Source organism: Quercus lobata, chromosome 8 (assembly GCF_001633185.2).
Source record: "Quercus lobata isolate SW786 chromosome 8, ValleyOak3.0 Primary Assembly, whole genome shotgun sequence".
Taxonomy (NCBI): Eukaryota; Viridiplantae; Streptophyta; class Magnoliopsida; order Fagales; family Fagaceae; genus Quercus; species Quercus lobata.
This window is the reverse complement of record NC_044911.1, coordinates 47,312,691-47,330,731: the sequence shown is the minus strand read 5'-3', so window position 1 is coordinate 47,330,731 and position 18,041 is coordinate 47,312,691. Positions and strand designations below refer to the sequence as shown.

The 18,041-nt window shown below is 39.4% G+C and overlaps 1 protein-coding gene across 1 annotated transcript; it reads right to left on the bottom strand.

Moving 5' to 3' along the window:
* Positions 1-3,693: 3,693 nt before the first annotated feature.
* LOC115956980 lies at positions 3,694-4,907 on the bottom strand. Its single transcript, XM_031075236.1, has 3 exons — positions 4,569-4,907; positions 4,306-4,428; positions 3,694-4,182 (listed from the first exon to the last, which is right to left on the bottom strand). The coding sequence occupies exons 1-3, from the start codon at positions 4,905-4,907 to the stop codon at positions 3,694-3,696; spliced, it is 951 nt and encodes a 316-aa protein (XP_030931096.1).
* Positions 4,908-18,041: the final 13,134 nt, after the last annotated feature.

Here is an 18,041-nt window from a genome sequence, read left to right as displayed (position 1 = left end):
AAAAGGAAAAATACTCATCGGTCAAGCCCGAGAAAGGTATATTTTTATATATGTATGTCTTTCTCACTTATACAAATGTTTCAGTTCTTGGTTACAAAGTTCTCTCTTTTCCTCTTTTTTTTTTTTTTTTTTTTTTGGTCCTTTTCCTATATGGATCTTCCTTTTCCTTTTATATCTAAACATAAATCATCTTAATCTTACACTTGGAGGGCTGAGATCGCATTCCTAGGACTTTTGTCTCATCTAGAACATACTAGTAAGCTTTTACCTTGCAATTTTAGTTGTGCCACCACTATTCATGGTCATTTCCTCATTAATGCGGTCAGGGGAGTGGTTGTTTTGTATTTAATGCGGAGGGGATGGCTTCTACACCCTTCTTCCTTCATCCTTCTCGTGTTCCGTGCCAAGTCTGCCTTCTTTCCTTTTTGATGTTTTAACTTCATGTGCCTCACATAGCTAGTGCTTGTCCCCGAGGTCCAAGGTTTATCCTCAGAAATAGCCTTGGCTGCCCATTTAAATCAAACTCAAGATCCTCGTCCTTACAATAGCCACCAGAACCTCATTTTTCACTCCCGACCAAGAAAAGTAAGGTTTTTACCAACAGAAGTTATTGACAAGGGTACGTTTGTAAATAGGTTCCCACGCGAGCACGTCTTTTTAACTAATTACGACCCGCTCCTGATGTGTCGGAATCCCCAACTCCGTAATAAATGCAACTGGCAGCCTGCTATTCCCCACGTTCTATAATGAGATCATGATCGAACGGCCCAGAATTCATCATCAGAAAGGGCGGGAAGATTACCGCTCCTTTTTTCCCAACCTATATATAGAGAAATGTGAGGCCCTCACCTCTGTTTCGCCTTTCTAAAAGCAGAAAAGAACATAAATACACTCCTCACACTTGATGATCTCGTCCAAGGAGCCCTTCTTCCTCAAATTTGTTAATGTGCATTTTTGTTAACAAGATTTCTTCCCTGAAGAGATATTATAGGATTCCTAACAATGTGTTAATACAGCATTGCAATCTAGGTGAGTGGCACGAGAAGAGGCCTACTGGTGTCGTTGTAATTCCCATGATTGCCTTTATTGAAAGGGGTATGAGGATTCTTATGGGTAGAGTCACTAGGGATTTTTTAAAACCTTTTTAGGTTGTTTCCCACCCAATGTGTTCCAAACATGTTCAGAATACTAGGTTGTGTAGATGCACTAAAAGAAAAGTTGGGTATATGTCTTACCCATCACGACGTAAATTGAGTGTACAGTTGCCAAAAACGTGTCGATGGGGGATATTACTTAAAAACTAGGGTTCCTGCCGTTAGGCTAATATCCTGTCTCCCCGAGACGAACAAAGGCATGGACGAGGACTTTCTCATCGTTTCAGGGGAGTGGCACGACGCGCTCCATTGTCCTATTAAGGATGGAACTCCAAGTGGGATGGCTTAGGGACCCTCAAAAAATAAATCTATGTTAGCTTAGGAAATTATAAAAGCTCTTTATTCACCTGCCATTTCGTTGTTTTACCTTTGTGTGCGTATATTTTTCTTTTACTTGCTAAGATTTGGGCTTGTCCAACCTGCAAACTAACGTGAACTCTTAACTGTTCTTCCTCAGAGAAAAACTACTAAGACACAAAGCTTGGTGAACTTCGATCTACTGAATCAAGTTCTACAATCTGAGATCTTCCTACACCGGGACGATCAGCTCCGAGCAATTCACGTGATCCTAAGCTTCAGGCCCATATCCAATTGCTTCCAAGTGTCCAAGCACATCATCAAGGCTCAAGACTCTAGCCTTGTCTTAGTTAACGTGGCCATCGAGGGATTTATAAGCAACCTCCTCCAGAAGGAACACAAGTGGTCGAGCTTCCTACCTTTAAGGATCCTCAACCAACCGTAGAGGATATTACATCCTCGGACGAAGAAGTTAAGATAGAAATTGAGGACAATTCTTCAGAGGAGGATACTAAAGATCCTGTTCAAGAAGAGGATTTCGAGATCTTCTATAGTGCAAACGAGTCTAAGAAGGAAGGACTCAGCCCCCATCTAGCTGCAACCTCAATTAGCGAGGACCAAGAAGTTACTGAAGTGCCTGAAGGGATGGTGATAAAGAAAAAATTCTAGACCTACTCTCTCTGTTGGAGTCCCACACTGGGACTACAACTCCCGAGGTCCCAATAGTTCCTAGGCCTCCAACTCCAATACCTCTTGCCCCTGTACAGACCGAGGCAACTGACAAAAAACGTAAGAGGGATAAGAAAGAGGGCAAAGGACCTATTGAAGAGGGTGAAGTCCAAGAGGAAGCCCCTCCTGAGCCCACCAAAGTCGCAAAAGTGACCCGAGCTCAACAAAGAAAGGGCGTGGAAAGCTCGGATGCTACTTCTGAGTGAAGATCTCGAGTTCTAAACTGGAACCCGGTCTTTGAGTTGGATGGTTCGCCTCTTGGGGAGGATGCTTCCATTCGCAATTTTGATGGTGGAAAAGCGGGCTATGTGGCCAACGCTGTAGAACAATGGGTGGCCGAGAAAGGCATTCCTTCAATTACTAAAAAGCAAGGGCACATTCTTCATTCCACTCAAACCGTTTCCACTTGTGCAAAAGTTGATTGCCTACATCTATCTGCGGATTAAGAAATAAATCTGTTCAAGGCTGCGGTCATTCCAGTCAACTTTTGCACTTCTTTGGGATTCCGAAAAGGCTATAAGTCATTGATTGCTTTAATCTGATCAAGATTAACTTCAATCCCATGATGGGTGACCATATAGCCCAAAAATTTACCCGAGCCAACACCAAAGGAACATTTAGAAGCATTAAGGCGCAATTTATGTTTTCTCAAGACTTCAAAGTCACTTCCGAGGTCACCCATATGCTTGGCCACTACCTTACTCTTCACCACCATATCATCAATATAAACCTCAATATTCTTTCCAAGTTGGGATTCAAATATTCTAATCATCATTCTTTAGTAAGTAGACCCTGCATTCTTCAATCCAAAAGGCATTACCTTATAATGATAATTCCCTACGAGCGTTACAAAAGAAGTCTTTTCCTAGTCGGTTAGAGCTAATGGTATCAGATGGTACCCCTAAAAAGCATCCAAAAAACTCATCCAAGGATGACCAACTGTCGCGTCCACTAACTGGTCTATTCAAGATATTGGGAAGGAATCCTTAGGGCAAGCCTTGTTTAAGTCTGTGAAATCTACACATACTTGCCACTTCCCATTCTTCTTCCTCACCACCACCGTGTTAGCCAACCACTCTGGGTAAAAAACTTCTTTTATTGCTCTTGCTTGCTTAAGCTTTACCACCTCTTCTTTAACAGCCTCGAAATGATCCTTAGAAGAGCATCAAGGTATTTATTTCTTAAGGGTGACAGATGGACTAACATTTAGATAATGACAAATGAAATTCGTGTCCACCCCAAGAGCTTCATAAGCATTCCAAGCAAACACATCAACATTTTTTCAAGGGAAAGCTAACAATTCCTCTTTCTCTCGAGGTGGCAATTGGACTCCAATTTGGAAATACTTTTCATGATCAATGTCTATTGTGACCTTCTCCAACTCCTCGCATTTCACTCCTTCGTTCGTGGTATCCTCCGAGGACACTTCCACTTCCATTAACTACTATAAAGCCTCTTCAATGATTCCCAAGGATTTATCCTCGGACTGGTGTCTAATAGCAGCAACCAAGCACTACCTTGCCATGGCTTGGCTTCCGACTAGCTCTTCAACATGGTCCCCAAAGGGATACTTCACTTTTAAGTGCAAAGATGAGGAAACAGCTCCCATAGTATGAAGCCATGGCCTTGCTAAGATGGCAATATATGGTAAGTAAGCATCCACCACAATGAAGTTCACATCCACCACCTCTGACCTCGCTTGAACAAGCAGCTTGATTAATCCTTTTGGTATAACAATCTTCCCATCAAACCCAACTAAAGGGGAGTCATAGCTAACTAAATTCTCAGGTTTCAAATTAAGTCTCTTGTACATATTAGGATACATAATCTCTACGCCACTACCCTGATCCACCAAGACCCTCCTTACATCATACCCTCCTATATGAAGAGTAACCACTAAGGTATCATCATGTGGCTGAACCGTTCCCACCTTATCATCAACGGAAAAACTCAAGATTGGTCGGGCTTCATTCTTCCTATGCTTAAACTTAGGGACCGCGTCCTTGACACCTGGTCAGGCTATGGACATTACTCCATGAGAACACGCTTCGATCTAGCCTGGGACTACTAGAATAACACTGGTGGTTCCCAATGGTGGTCTTAAGGAAGATTCCCTTTTGTATACTGTCTTAGTATGATTCCCCTGTCCTAGAGGTTGGTGCAAAAACTGTCCCAATTTCTCAACCTTAACCAGCTGCCCAAGATAGTCGCACAAAGTCCGAAAATCTTCTGTAGTGTGTCCATGGTCCTGGTGATATTAACAATAAAGACCTTGATTTCGCCTCATAGGGTCACCCCCCCTATTTTGTTTGGCCACTTGAAGTATGGCTCGACCTTTATCTTCTCAAGAATTTGGTGCACAGGCTCTTTGAATATTGTGCTAACCACCTGAGCAGCAGGAAGGCCAGCGTGTCCAGAAAAGTCTCTTTGAGGTCGGTTGTTATTGTACCTCTCAAACCTAAAGTCTCTTCGGTCAAGGGGAATTACTTTGGCCTTTCCCTTGCCCTGCTGCTGATTGTCCTCGACCCGTTTGTGTTTATCAATTTGATCCATGAGCTGACGCATATTTTGTGTTGGTTTCTTCGTCAAGGACTTCCTTAATTCGTGCTCAGCAGGAAGGCCGACCTTAAAGGTTCTTATAGCCACATCCTCAAAGTCTCCATCTATTTCATTAAACATTTCCCAATATCTATTAGAGTAAGTCTTTAAAGTCTCCCCCTCTTCCATTGTCATTAACAGTAAGGAATCCATAGGACGAGGAACTCTGCTGCATGTAACAAATCGAGCTCCAAAGGCCCTAGTAAGCTCTCGAAAGGAGTTGATGGAGCCTACTTCCAGTCCATCAAACCATCTCATTGCCACAGGCCCCAAACTAGATATGAATACTTTGCACATTAGAGCATCATTCCTCTAATGAACAACCATTCTCTAGTTAAAATGATTGACATGCTCCACCGAGTCCGTCCTACCATTATACATGGTAAACATTGGCTGCGCAAACCATCGAGAAACCTTTGCCCTCTCAATCCCCTATGAAAACAGTGATTTTTGAGATTTGACGTAAAGCCTTGCTCATAGCATCATTTCCCAAGCCCCTATAGGTCGGGCTTCTATTCCTTTGCCTATGATGACACTCCTTATTATAGTAGAAAAACTCGCTGGGAAGGGTCCTGGATCTAGGTCTATTACTGTCATCATCATCAGATGGAGACCCTAAGCTTGATGGAGACCTCGTCCTTTGCTTTTGACGTAACTTCCTACGTAAATGGTCTATCTCCAGTTGCAAGTTTCTGGTATCCTCCCTATAAGACACATGGCTCCCACTTCTAGAATGACTTTTATCGGAATGAGTTGTGTGCACACTAACTTCACGATCTCTCCTTTGCTCAAGATTAAGAAAATGATCTTGACGTTGCGATCCCACAGATTCCTCTCGATTTGGCCCTGAACTCACCATGGTTGAACTAATTCAAGTCTATTCAATATTCCCACAGAGCACCAATTGTAAGGGTGCAATTTGATCCACGGACCAAAAATGACTCGGACGATGGCCCAATAAGCCCACCACAATAGATTTGTTAGAAAGTGTGTTAGAGAGCAAATGAAATAACTAAGGCAACAAGTTTAAAAGGAAAAATATTCCTCGGTTAAGCCTTAGGAAGGTCTATTTTTATATATGTATGTCATCAAAGTTTAATCAAAATAAGATAGGGAGAAAATGAAATAACTAAGGCAACAAGTTTAAAAGGAAAAACACTCCTCGGTCAAGCCCGAGGAAGGTCTATTTTTTTTATATATGTATGTCTTTCTCGCTTATACAAATGTTTCAATTCTGGGTTACGAAGTTCTCTCTTTTCCTCTCCTTTTTTTTTTGTTGTCCTTTTCCCATATGGATCTTCCTTTTCCTTTTATATCTAAACACAAATCATCTTAATCTTACACTTGGAGGGAAGAGATCGCATTCCTAGGACTTCTGTCTCATCCGAAACATACTAGTAAGCTTTTACCCTGCAATTTTAGCTGTGCCACTACTATTCTTGGTCATTTTCTCATTAATGCGGCCAAGAGAGTAGTTGTCTTGTATTTAATATGGAGGATACACATGAAGGGTAAAAAAAAAAACTGTTAGGACGAGGATCCTGAGTTTGATTTAAATGGGTAGCCAAGGTTATTTCCGAGGATACACCTCGAACCTCAGGGGACAAGCACTAGCTATATGAGGCATATGAAGTTAAAACATCGAAAAGGAAAGAAGGCAAACTTGGCACAAAACACGAGAAGGATGTAGGAAGAATGGTGTAGAAGCCAATCTACCCCATGTACTTGAGCCCTCCAAGCTCCTACTACTAACGGACTTCTCGGAGTCTTGTCTTCTCTAACTTTCCAGATCCCGCAATTCAACCCCATTGCATCTGCCAATGAATGGCTTATTCAAATGCTTTCCAGCAGCACCAAAATCTTACTTTACACTCAGAATGGGTGTGGTAAGTGTTTGGGCTAGTAACCTTTCAAAGATCTAGAGATGGAGAGGTAAGAGTTAAGGAAAACCACAAAAAAGTGTGTAGATGATTATGGGTATAACAATCTCTAACTCTCAAGTGTTTTTTCTGGGGTTTTCTCTTTGAAAAGCACTCCTTACACTTTGTGGGTAAATAGAGTATATATAGTGTGGGTAAAGACTTGGTAAAACAAAACACAACTTTTTGCCAAACAAAGACTTTCTCAAGTCCTTCAAGGGTTGGCCCTTCCCATGAGACAGTCGCAAAATTGACAGCCTGGCACAACTCTTCATCTTCTAGTCATGTGCTCTACATGTGGTTTTTTCGCAAGTTGCTTCTCGCGAGTCAGTCGCGAAATCCACTTGTTCAACTTTTGAAGCTTGATTCTTCACCGATCTCTTACACTTATCCCTTAAAATTAAACCCACATACATACGGGAAAAATGATTGAAGAAATTATGATCAAATTTGGCACAGAATTAAAGCCAACACAATATAGTTGGAAATCACAAATTTACAATCTCCCTCTTTGGCTATTCCGTGACAAAACCCCTAAACAGACTCTAGACTTAAATGTAAGTTTGGAAACATAGGCAAAACTCACTCACACCTAAATCTAAAGGTTGTGAAGCACTTGCACCAAAATATACATGTATCCTGAAACACTTGCGTATAACAACATAACTTCATCAAAGCCAAGTAGAACACAAGGCATGTATAAGGAACAAGTAAAATGTGATCAAGATATCAAAGGGATATATAATAATAAGCATAACTTGATCAAACATAAACAGTCATTAGGAAATGACTACAATGAACATTTATCAAGTAAATGATCATCTGAACACGCAATGCAATTAAGAGCAATGCTAAAATTAATTGCATGTCCAACAAACACATGATGCATTAAAGAAACTAAAGCAATAAGCAATAGAAAACAATAGGCATCAAGACATGGCTATAAAAACCAAGATACAAAGCAGTACTAAAGAAAACTAAGTTTTAAACTAAAGTACTTGAAAGCTTTAAATGAAAGCACTGTAAACATCCAATAGTTATAAAAGCGTAAAATAAACTAGAAACCACCAAAATAAACCAATGTTATACTACTCTCCCTCAGGCTCTACTCTCCCTCAAGCCTAAACTTCTCCCCCTTTTTGACCGGAATGGCCAAAGGTCCTAAAATGCATTAGACTCTGAGTCCGAGTCCAAGTCCGACTCCGATTTCTACATCATGTCATCAATTTAGGACGAAAGGGTAGTAATCTGGCCTTGAAGGCATGTGAATTGATTCGTGGAATAGTTGATGTGTCAAGATAGCATCAAATGCAACTCTTCAACTTTTCCAAGTAGATGATCACGGCGATCAAGTGCTCTTGCTTGTGCTTGAGAAGAAGGTCGTGCAGTATCCTTCTGGATTGAAGTGAAATGCTTAATTTCCTCATCAGTGTTTCCTCCTTCTGCAACATCATCTCTTGGAATTTGAGAAAGACCAACGCTTGGTCCAGGGATGTGAGCTTTGCTGGGGATGTGAGCTTTGCTTCGGATGATGGTCTGCTAACTAATAGGGTCTTCCCTTTACATGACTAGAAGCCCACTTGGAATCATCACCTTTGTCCTTATTTTAAGAGACATGACAAGGCTTGGAAACGATAGAAATAGCCTTGCATTCCTCTTCTTGATGCTCTTGACAAAGAGGTGATAGATGTGACCGTAGATGTCGATTTCCTTGTGAGTGAACAGATCATATAGGAACACCATCCTTGGTCCTGACAAAGTTGTCCTCCAAGAAATTCAACGAGAGGCTCTAGTTTCTCCTTTCTCTAATCATACTGAAAAGATGTGTCTGGAGTCGTCAGTCGAATCTCCAAAACTTCCTGAATTGACTCTCTTGAGACAAAGAGCTCTCTCCCCATTAACCAACAATTAATGTGATCAGCTTCCACAATGGCATTGGCGAAGAATTCTCGAATGATGTCCTCAAACACATCGCCCATCGGATTTAGCAACTTTTTCCATGTCCTTTCTTTGAACACATCCAGAATGAAAGTGCCCTCTAGGGACTCTAAGTCCACAGACCTTTCTAGGATGATTAAGGCCCGTTTGTAGTGATCTCAAGGAAGGCCATGTTAGCGTCGTCATTTCTAAATGAGTCCAAGGAGGTGCGGGGACGCTTTAAAGACTTCTTTGTGGCATTTTTCTTAATAGGAGACATCTGTAAAACAAACACCAACACAAAGAAACAACAACAAACAAAAAAAACATGGAAACAAACTTAATGAGACACAAGTTAGTCCATAAAAACGAACAAAATAGTCCTAAAAAGCATAAAGACAAGCAAATAAAGTCACAAAAACATGTTTTAAGAGCTAACAGTCGAACAAGATTTACATTGTATGAGCGAAAAGTAAATACATGTTAAGTGATAGAGTGTGTGCATCAAGTGTGCTTGTGGAGCAATGCATGACAAAGTACTTATGGGGCAAAGTGTGTAAACCACACAATCAATGTTCAAAACATGTTAAGTATGTAAAAACATAGTAATCCCTAAAAATTGGTACTCATGGGAGTCCAAAACAACGAGAAAAATGTCATTTGGGCATTTTATTAAACACTTAGAGTGCATACAAACCTCTAACATGTGAAACAAAGTATGAACATATGGAAATCTTGCCTAAATATAAGTTAAAATGCCACTTGGGGTCAACACAATGTGACACATCCCAATCAAGAAAAATTAAAAAAAAAAATTGACAAGAAATTAAGTTTTTCCCAAACCCTTTCAAAATAACCCAACCCGAGAAATCTTAGAATCTGAGGCTTAATCTAAGGAAATAAAAGAGAAGTAATGTTAAAACATACCTTAGGCGAGTCTTAGAAATGAAAGCCCTTGAGATTTGGTTGAGTTTTTGAGTGAAAATGTGTTCTGGGTTGAGAGAGGCACAGAGGAGGCAAAAGAGATGTTTTGAAAAACTGTCACTCTTTGCCCTTTAAAAACTGAAAATCTGTTCATTTCGCGGGTAAGGTACTCACGAAGTTACTCGCGAAATGGCCTCAAAAGCACAGGGTTTGATCCGTGGGAAGCCACTTCTCGTGAAAGAGTCGCAAGAGAGTTGCGAAACTCTCTGTGTAAAATTTAGGAAGAACTAAAAATAACTTCCTAATTTTCGCGGATAAGTTCTTACTTGTGACTTACTCGCAAAAATGCCTCTAAAAGAGTTTTTCAACAAAACAATTTTGGCTTTTTGGAAAAACTCATAACACAAACATGCTACACAAAAACACTTTCAAAAATATATAAAATACTCAAAAATCTTTTTGGATTTGATCATCAAGTGATTGAGTATAAACATATCACATTTGAACACGTATAATCACACAAATGAAATAAGCATTCATTGAACATTAAACATGTGTGTTGTGTGTGTGGATCAAGTATGAACTAGTCCATAGTCTAGTATGAACCTTCAATGATCAATTTAATCAAGTCCTACATAATTAGCACGAAGTAAGGTGACCTATCTCACTTGGAGAAATGAACATATATGACCCCTCACCAGTGTGTTTACATATGATTGAAAGCTTTTAATGTGGCTTTCACTTTTCATGCTTTTGATCAATACAACTCAAATGTTTAAGAACCGATGCCATGAACTTTTGATATTTCTTTGAAGAATAAGCCTTTGGCTTTGGCACCATACATTTTAATACATATTTGCTCCACCCTTTCCTAGTCAAACTAGTTTTCAAAGCAAGGATTTTTCAGCCCTATTCTCCTTTTAGAGATGTACATTTGTAGACCTCTTTGAAAAAGAAAAAAAATTGTGAGAAGATATATAGGCACAAGTCTACGCATGTATAAATTAAACAAGACTATTGACTAATCATTCATGACAAGCTTGAAGATCTATTTACAATAATCAAATGTAGATTCTAGATTTTGCTCACACTTAAAAAAATGTGCATACATAACAAGCTAAACTCGTAAATGCACTATGCCATTAGTACGGAGGTACTAGGCCAAACTCAACATATGATTACACAACACAAGCGATCAAACTTTTGAGATTTTTCATTGTTATGGGTTTTGAATATTTCAACACACAAAAAAACAAAGCGATAAAGTAAAAAACAAGAGAACAACACAGTAAACAAATAAAGACCTATAGAAGAAACATGTTAAAAACAGAAGTACTGACACAAGAAGATTGCATATGTCATGATGCATAAAACTATAACTCTAATACGTTGGTACTATTAATGCATGGGCATAGTGAGTGATCATGCATGAGTACCCTACTTCACCCACACAGTACGAGTATTTTACGCGAGATCCTTAAAAGGAAGGATACGACCGACATAACTTTCAAACCTTGGGGTAAAGCTAGCTAGGCATAGTGAAATGTTTTTCAACATCTCCATAACATCTCCAATGAGTTGTCCCTCATTTCCTAGTTTAGCTTGAATTCCCTTGGCATTCTTCTTGAGTTGTCTTGTCCACGCAAAGAATTAGTCCTCTTGAGTGCCTGAAGCTTGAAGCAATTTAGCCTTGTATGTCCTCGTACACCACAATGATGACAAAAAGGCTTCACATGAGGTCCCCTTTGACTTTTGGGTAATAACTTCCATTTTTTCTTTGGTTTTGCACCAATAGTTCTCTTTGCAACAACAAGGATCTCAACCTTGGGCTTTTCCACTTTGGGCTTTTCTATCTTGGGCTTCTCTACATTTTTGGCCAACACAAACCTCACTTCCTTCTTGGGTTCATTGCTTGAGCTTCCTTCACCGATATAGCCTAGTCCGGTCTTGTCATTTGAAGGTTTTTGTGAAGAGAGCACACTGTAAAGTTTCTTGGTGGAAATGCACTCCACTTTGACATTTGCTTGGATAATTTCAAGTTCAAGAAACTTGATTTTAGAGTAGGTATTCAGCAATTCTTCCTTTAACTCTTCAACTTCACATTTAACTTCCTTAAATTGCACAAGTGTGAACTTATGCTCTTCTTCAATTTTCTTCATCCTTTTAACAGCATTCTTTGCAACTTTGGCATATTTGCCACAATCTTCAAGCAACGCATTATACACTTCTTGAAGGTTCGTCTCACCTTTATTTAGGTACACATCCCCATCTTCCGAATCTTTAACTTCTTCACCTTCAAAATGTACACCTAGCTCATCAACCAAGTTGCTCAACTCATCTTTATAATCAACAGTGGTAATTGCCATGAAAGCCGAATAATTTCCATCACTATCACATTCTCCTTCCACATCGTAGTTTGAGCTCTTCAAGTCACTAAGGGTAGTAGCAAGCACTTTACCCTTTCCTCTCAAGTAGTTTGGACATTCCTTCTTTAGGTATCCATGACCGTTGCATTCATAACACACGATTCCTTAGGTTAATGATGATTCTTTCCCATCCTTCTTCTTGTATTCTCTTTTATCATTTTTGGATGATGAGAATCTCCCTTTGCCAAATGACTTCCCATTGTTCTTTATCTTAAGAAATTTCCAAAAGTTCTTTACTAGAAATGCCATCTCCTTTTCTACATCGTCTTTATCGGAGGAATCACCCATTCTCTCATTTATAGTTTTGAGAGCAAGTGATTTGCTGGACTTGTGAGAGGGTAGTCCAAGCTCATAGGTTTGGAGAGATCCAATGAGTTCTTGAATCTTTATCTCATCCAAATCTTTGCTCCTCTATGGTGGTGACCTTAGCCTGGAAGCTTTTGGGTAAGGATCTCAAAATCTTCCTCACCACCTTGGCGTCTTCAATCTTCTCCCCAAGATTGAGCTTGGCAATCACTATCTCGTTGAGTCTCCCATAAAAGGAATCGAACGACTCATCGTCACTCATTTTCACTTCTTCAAACCGAGTAGTGAGCATTTGAAGTTGGTGTCCTTAACCATCTTGGTACATTCGTAGGTTGTCTCAAGGATGGTCCATGCCTCTTTGGCGGTCTTCACATGCGAAATCCTGTGAACCTCTTCAGTAGAAACACCACAGAAAATAGCGTTAATCGCTTTGCTATTTGCGTTTGCCAAAGCAAGAGCAGCCTTATCCCATTCGGATTTAGATGTTATGGGTTTTACCCAACCATTTTTGACGGATTCCCACATCGTCTCATCAATTGCACAAAGAAAAGCATGCATACATACTTTCCAAAAAGCATAGTTACTCCCATCAAAGTAGGGAGGAGCATTAAGGGATTGAAATCTATCCATCTCACATAGGGTCTAGGATCACACTAAGATTTTGAAATCCGACAAATGTACCCGCTTTGATACCAATTGAGAGCTCGAATTTGTGCTAAAACACAAGAGCTTGTTCAAACCCCCAAATAAAAATTACGGCTAGATTGCTTTTACTCTACTTAGACTAAGTGCAGAATAAGAGTAAATAAGCGCAATGAACCGATAACACTACCCTAAGCCATATTCATCCATCATTAACAATAAAAAGAAAGCTTAAAGAGTAGGGAAGAGATATGCAAATACAAGATAATACTGAGACGTGTTAACGAAGAGGAAATCGAAGAACTCGGTAAAAAAAAAAAAAAAAAAACCGGAACCATGGAGGCTTGGTTTGATGTTTCAAGGCAAGGATAGGGCAACCTGGGGCGAGAGGGCTAGCAGCGTAGGTGATAGCCAGGGAAAAGCAATAGAAAAGAGAAAGAGAAGAAGTGGCTCATGTTAGAAAAAAGAGAGAAAGAGGAGAGGCATACACATGAGGGGATTAAAAAATAATATTTACTTATAACATTCAAAAATAATATTTACTTATAATATCCAGCTACAGTGAGCTGCTAAAGATGGCAACTCACTGTAGTTGTGTCAAATTTGTTACATTTGAAAGCTTTGATATAGAAGGTTTTGTTGTAATTTTGGTGCTAAAATAAGAATATAACAATTTTCATATTTTTTATGTAAATGCTCTTAGGTGTGTACCTTTTTAGAACCTTTGTTTCTTTTTTGAATTTCTCATTATTCAGCTTTTTTGTTGTACCTTCTTTTTTATTTTATTCTTGCTAATTACTATTCTGAGTTCTGACACAGCACATGCCTAAGTTCATTTTCATTCATTCATTTAACAAATTGGGTGGGGGCGTGTGGTAGCATAGGACAATCGATTTCTTTTTTTTCTTTTTTTTTTGGTTTTAAGGGTAATCATGAGATTAATGTTTGTATTCGTTTTCATTCGTTCATTTAACAAATTGGGTGGGGCCGTGGGGTAGCATTGGACGATAGATTTTTGTTTTTAAGAGTAATTATGGGATTACGTTTGTACTTATTATCTCTTAAGGTTTTAATTTTTTAAATAAATTTCACCTTCTTTTTCGGGTAATTCCTTTGATTTTTTACATTGAATTTTACCTGTATAATCCTCTATAGGGTCCACGTTAACACTTTCTCTATTTATTTTTGTCTCTTTGGTCTTTTAGTATTTAATATCTTAGTTGTTAACAAATATATATATATATATATATTTGTAAAAAAATCATTATGCTAGCTAGTATAATTATAAAATGTACTAGATAAAGCAATATAATACAACTTCACCTAACCATGAAAGTATCTCAACCCATAAATAAAATCAAATTACTCAATGAATTTAGATAACACAATATAATACAACTAAAAAATACTATCTATTAAGTTAAGTAACCAAATACTAGGGGGACAAGGTTTTTCTCTTTACTAGTAAATACATTTTATAGATCATGTTGAATCTAAAAAGAAGAGAATAAAAAAAAAAAAAGTTTAAATATAAGAAAAGACTCTACTTAAAGTTGTCGCTTTAGGCTCCAAAATACATTGAATTGGTCGAACCATTAAAATATCACCACACCATGCGCACGCATATTATAATGTCATAGTCCTTGTAGGGATGTTGGGCCCAGAAGTTCTTTATTTGATTGTATCTTGGGCCCATGGCCCATGCCGAGGATGAGGGGTTGTCTGAGGAGGATAAATCTTTAGCAGAGGAGACTGTATTACTAAATAAAGAAGTTTGTTTTGGTCATAATAACTTGAGAGGATCGGCCGAGGATAAATGTATCCTTGGCTATCCAAAGCCAAGGTCTGAATACATGGGTTGCTGTCTAGGGGAGTGCTCCAGGAAGTTCTGCTGGCACGGATGAACATTACAGAAACAAGGTACAAAGGAGAGTCCTAAAATATCTAAGGGAAAAACTGCTACCACCGTATTAATTGCTCCCCAACTAACTCTCTGGCCGCATTAATGTGCAGGTAATGCCTGAACAGTAGTTATCAACCTTACAGCTACTAGACGGAGACTTAGGGAAGGGGCTAATGGGACAAGTATCAACACCAGCCATCTGGCATGCACGTGGAGGGCAAAGGTGAAGGAAAACAAGAGTATAAAAGAAAAAGAAGGCAGGGAGAGTGGGAGGCGAGAAATCAAGTGGAAAATACCGTAGCAATTAGGAACCAATCTTGTAATTAAACCTAAGAGCAATGTATAAGAGTTGTGCTCCTTAGATCTTGCCGAGGATGTTTTTTCTTCAACATAGACCCATCTATTTTCATTCTTTTGTCATTCCAATCTACCTTAGTATTTGTTTGAATCATTAAAACCCAGTTTTTTCAACCCACTCTCTACAAATTCACTGTTTTGGGCTTTTTGGGCCTAAGTCCACCAACCTTTGGGATAGGGAACTTAAATCTGGTCCTTACAGTCCTTAATTCTCTAAATAATTTATTTGTTTTTATTTATTTACTTATTTATGATTCGATAATTAGATAGGAGGATTTAAATCCTAAATATCTCCGCTTGAAACATTATAAGTTGCCAACCAATTGAGCTGTAAGACACTTAGCAGTAAATTATTGGTGTTTATATTGTTTTAAAGTTATAATTTTTTTTTTTTAAACATGGCACAATATATTTAATGAGTGATGCTAGAAATATTATAAATTTAACAAACTAAAATGTCATCTGTAGGGACAAGGTTTACAGCCTAAGCCTAAAATGTGTGGGATCTTGGCCCAATGAGCCCAATACAATAAGTTTGTAGAGAGTGGGTCGAAGAACTAGGCCCTAATGAATTTGACAATAGCTAGTATGGATTTGGAAGATGATCAAACAAGAACAAAGAAGGTAAAGTTGAATGACTTCACCGTCTGAGGAGATCAAACTTATATAAATTGGTTACAATTGAATACAAGAACAATTTAGATGGATACAATGTTCTCTCTCTCTCTTTTCTGATCTCTCTCTCATGGAGGGTCTTTAACATTATATATCTCCCTTTGAACCATCTTCATCCGACACTTGTTGATCATCTGAGCCCTCACTTGAGTACCTGTCCCATCAGACACCCTCTTTAGTTTTCTGTGAGTTGTGGTAGCCAAGGCAGTACTGTTCAGAGGTCTTCTCCATATAAATGCGGCCATAAAAGTAGTTGTAGTGCATTTAATGCGGTGGTGGCAGCTTTCCCTTAGATATTTTTGGGTTCCTTCCTTCTCGTATGTTCATGAGGCATGTCCCTATCATTGGAGTTTCTTGGAGGGTCACTCTAATTGCCAGAGTACATACTTGAACTGCGTTCATCATATCCGATGAAGAGTTCCTCCTCAGACCACCTTCCATTTGTTCCTTACTTATGAGACTTTAAATTGTAATTTCTAATAACTATTTGTTCCTCCTCGGATCATCCAACGTCCTCGGACAAAACCCAAGGCCCAATGCATGATTTTGGGCCCTTAACCCTACAATAGCCCATCAAAACTCCGGTTTTTCCCTCTCATCCGAGTTTTGATTTTTAATGGATAAGATCAACTGATTCCTTGATCCACACGTGCGGGAGTACCGTTTTACATGCCTCATAATTGTTACTGAAGCTTCGTAGCTCACAAGGATCATTTATTGCTCCAGGCAGTGTTATGTTCCCCGTATCCAACGGTGAGGCACCAATCCAACAGTTGATGTTTTTCCTAAAATTTTGAGCGGGAGTATTCCCACCCATTTTCTCCCTCTATATAAAGCCTTGAGGGTGCTCGTTCCCTTCTTTACTTCATAAATCTTCAAGTACTCCAGAGAACTCCGACGCTCCAACTCACAAAACGCTCTAAAATTTCCAAGCTTCCCTAACTCCTTCCTTATAAGAAATCTTTGAAAATCTTCATAAAGGTTTCAAAGATTAACATACTTGTTCTCGTAAGTCTTTATTTCTTTATATTCTTCTTTTTCTTCTTAGCCTTTCTCCTCAGACTTCTTTCCTTTTTTAGAAACTTTTTTTCGCGTCATTTCCGTTTACTTAGATGGGTAGATTCAAGCACTTAGGGCCAGATACCACATCCTACAAGGTGTAGGCCTACAATATTGTTCCCCCAGCGGGGTGCTCACAAATAGAGAGGTGGGTGAAGTTGTCATTCCAATGATCGTCCTTATAGAGGGAGGAATGACACTTCTTATAGGTAGAATAACCAGAGATTATTTGCCCAATCACAGGTTGTGCCCCCACCAGTGCACTGCCAACATGTTTAGAGTCTTAGGGTGCGTAGATGCTTTAAACGATCAGATGAATCTTGGGCTTACATGGCATGACGTCGCTCACTTGTACGAGTGTCATTCTTTCGCCGGGGGGTATTACCTCAAATCTTGGTCCGAGGAAGTGAGATTGATATCCTGCCTTCCCAAGTCTAACAAGGGCTTGAAGGACGATTACCTGGTCGTCTCCAGGGAGTGGCACGACGGTCTTCACTGCCCAGTTAGGGCGGGAACACCAGGTGGGGTACCCTAGGATTAGGTCCCTTAGTAGGGACCTTAGTTTTCTACGCTTTTCTTTTATTCTTTCTAAGTCATTTGTCTCCTCGGATAACAGTTGTCAATAATCTGACCATAATTTCCCTCTTGGATTTTTTTTTTTTTTTTTTTTTTAACAGATAAAGATCACGTTGCTCCAAAACTCAGCCTTGTCAATGTCACAGTACTCAATTACTTGCTGAGATCGGAAATATTCGTGAGTGAAGACAGATAGCTACTGGCTGCCCACCTTATTTTAAATTACGAGTCCATATCGCGTATATTTCAGGACACAAGTTAAGCATTGAGAGCAGGTAACCTTAAGCTTGCCCGAATAGACGTCTCCAAGCCTGGGTTCTTGGCTCAGAGAGACCTTCCCTCGGTTGTGTTGCCACTCCAACATGTTCCTCAGCAGGTAGCTACTTTGAGAGAGGAGTCGGCCTCGTCCCGCCATTCTTTAGACGTCGAGATCGACCAGTTCCACTTTGGAGAAGAGGAAAGGGCTTTAGAAAGGCCTGTAGAGCTCTCAGATTCCGAGACCAAGTCTGATAGGTTTTCTACGGTCCATCATCCAAGATTAATAGTCGCTCGACCAAAT

What these genes read in the sequence shown, in the direction of transcription:
- LOC115956980 (XM_031075236.1), bottom strand. Translation starts at nt 4,907, where the DNA reads ATGGAAGAGGGGGAGACTTTAAAGACTTACTCTAATAGATATTGGGAA. An exon ending in CTGGCCTTCCTGCTGCTCAG is followed by an intron (nt 4,429 to 4,568) that starts GTGGTTAGCACA and finishes TAATATCACCAG; the next exon opens with GACCATGGACACACTACAGA. An exon ending in AGGGGAATCATACTAAGACA is followed by an intron (nt 4,183 to 4,305) that starts GTATACAAAAGG and finishes CCAGGTGTCAAG; the next exon opens with GACGCGGTCCCTAAGTTTAA.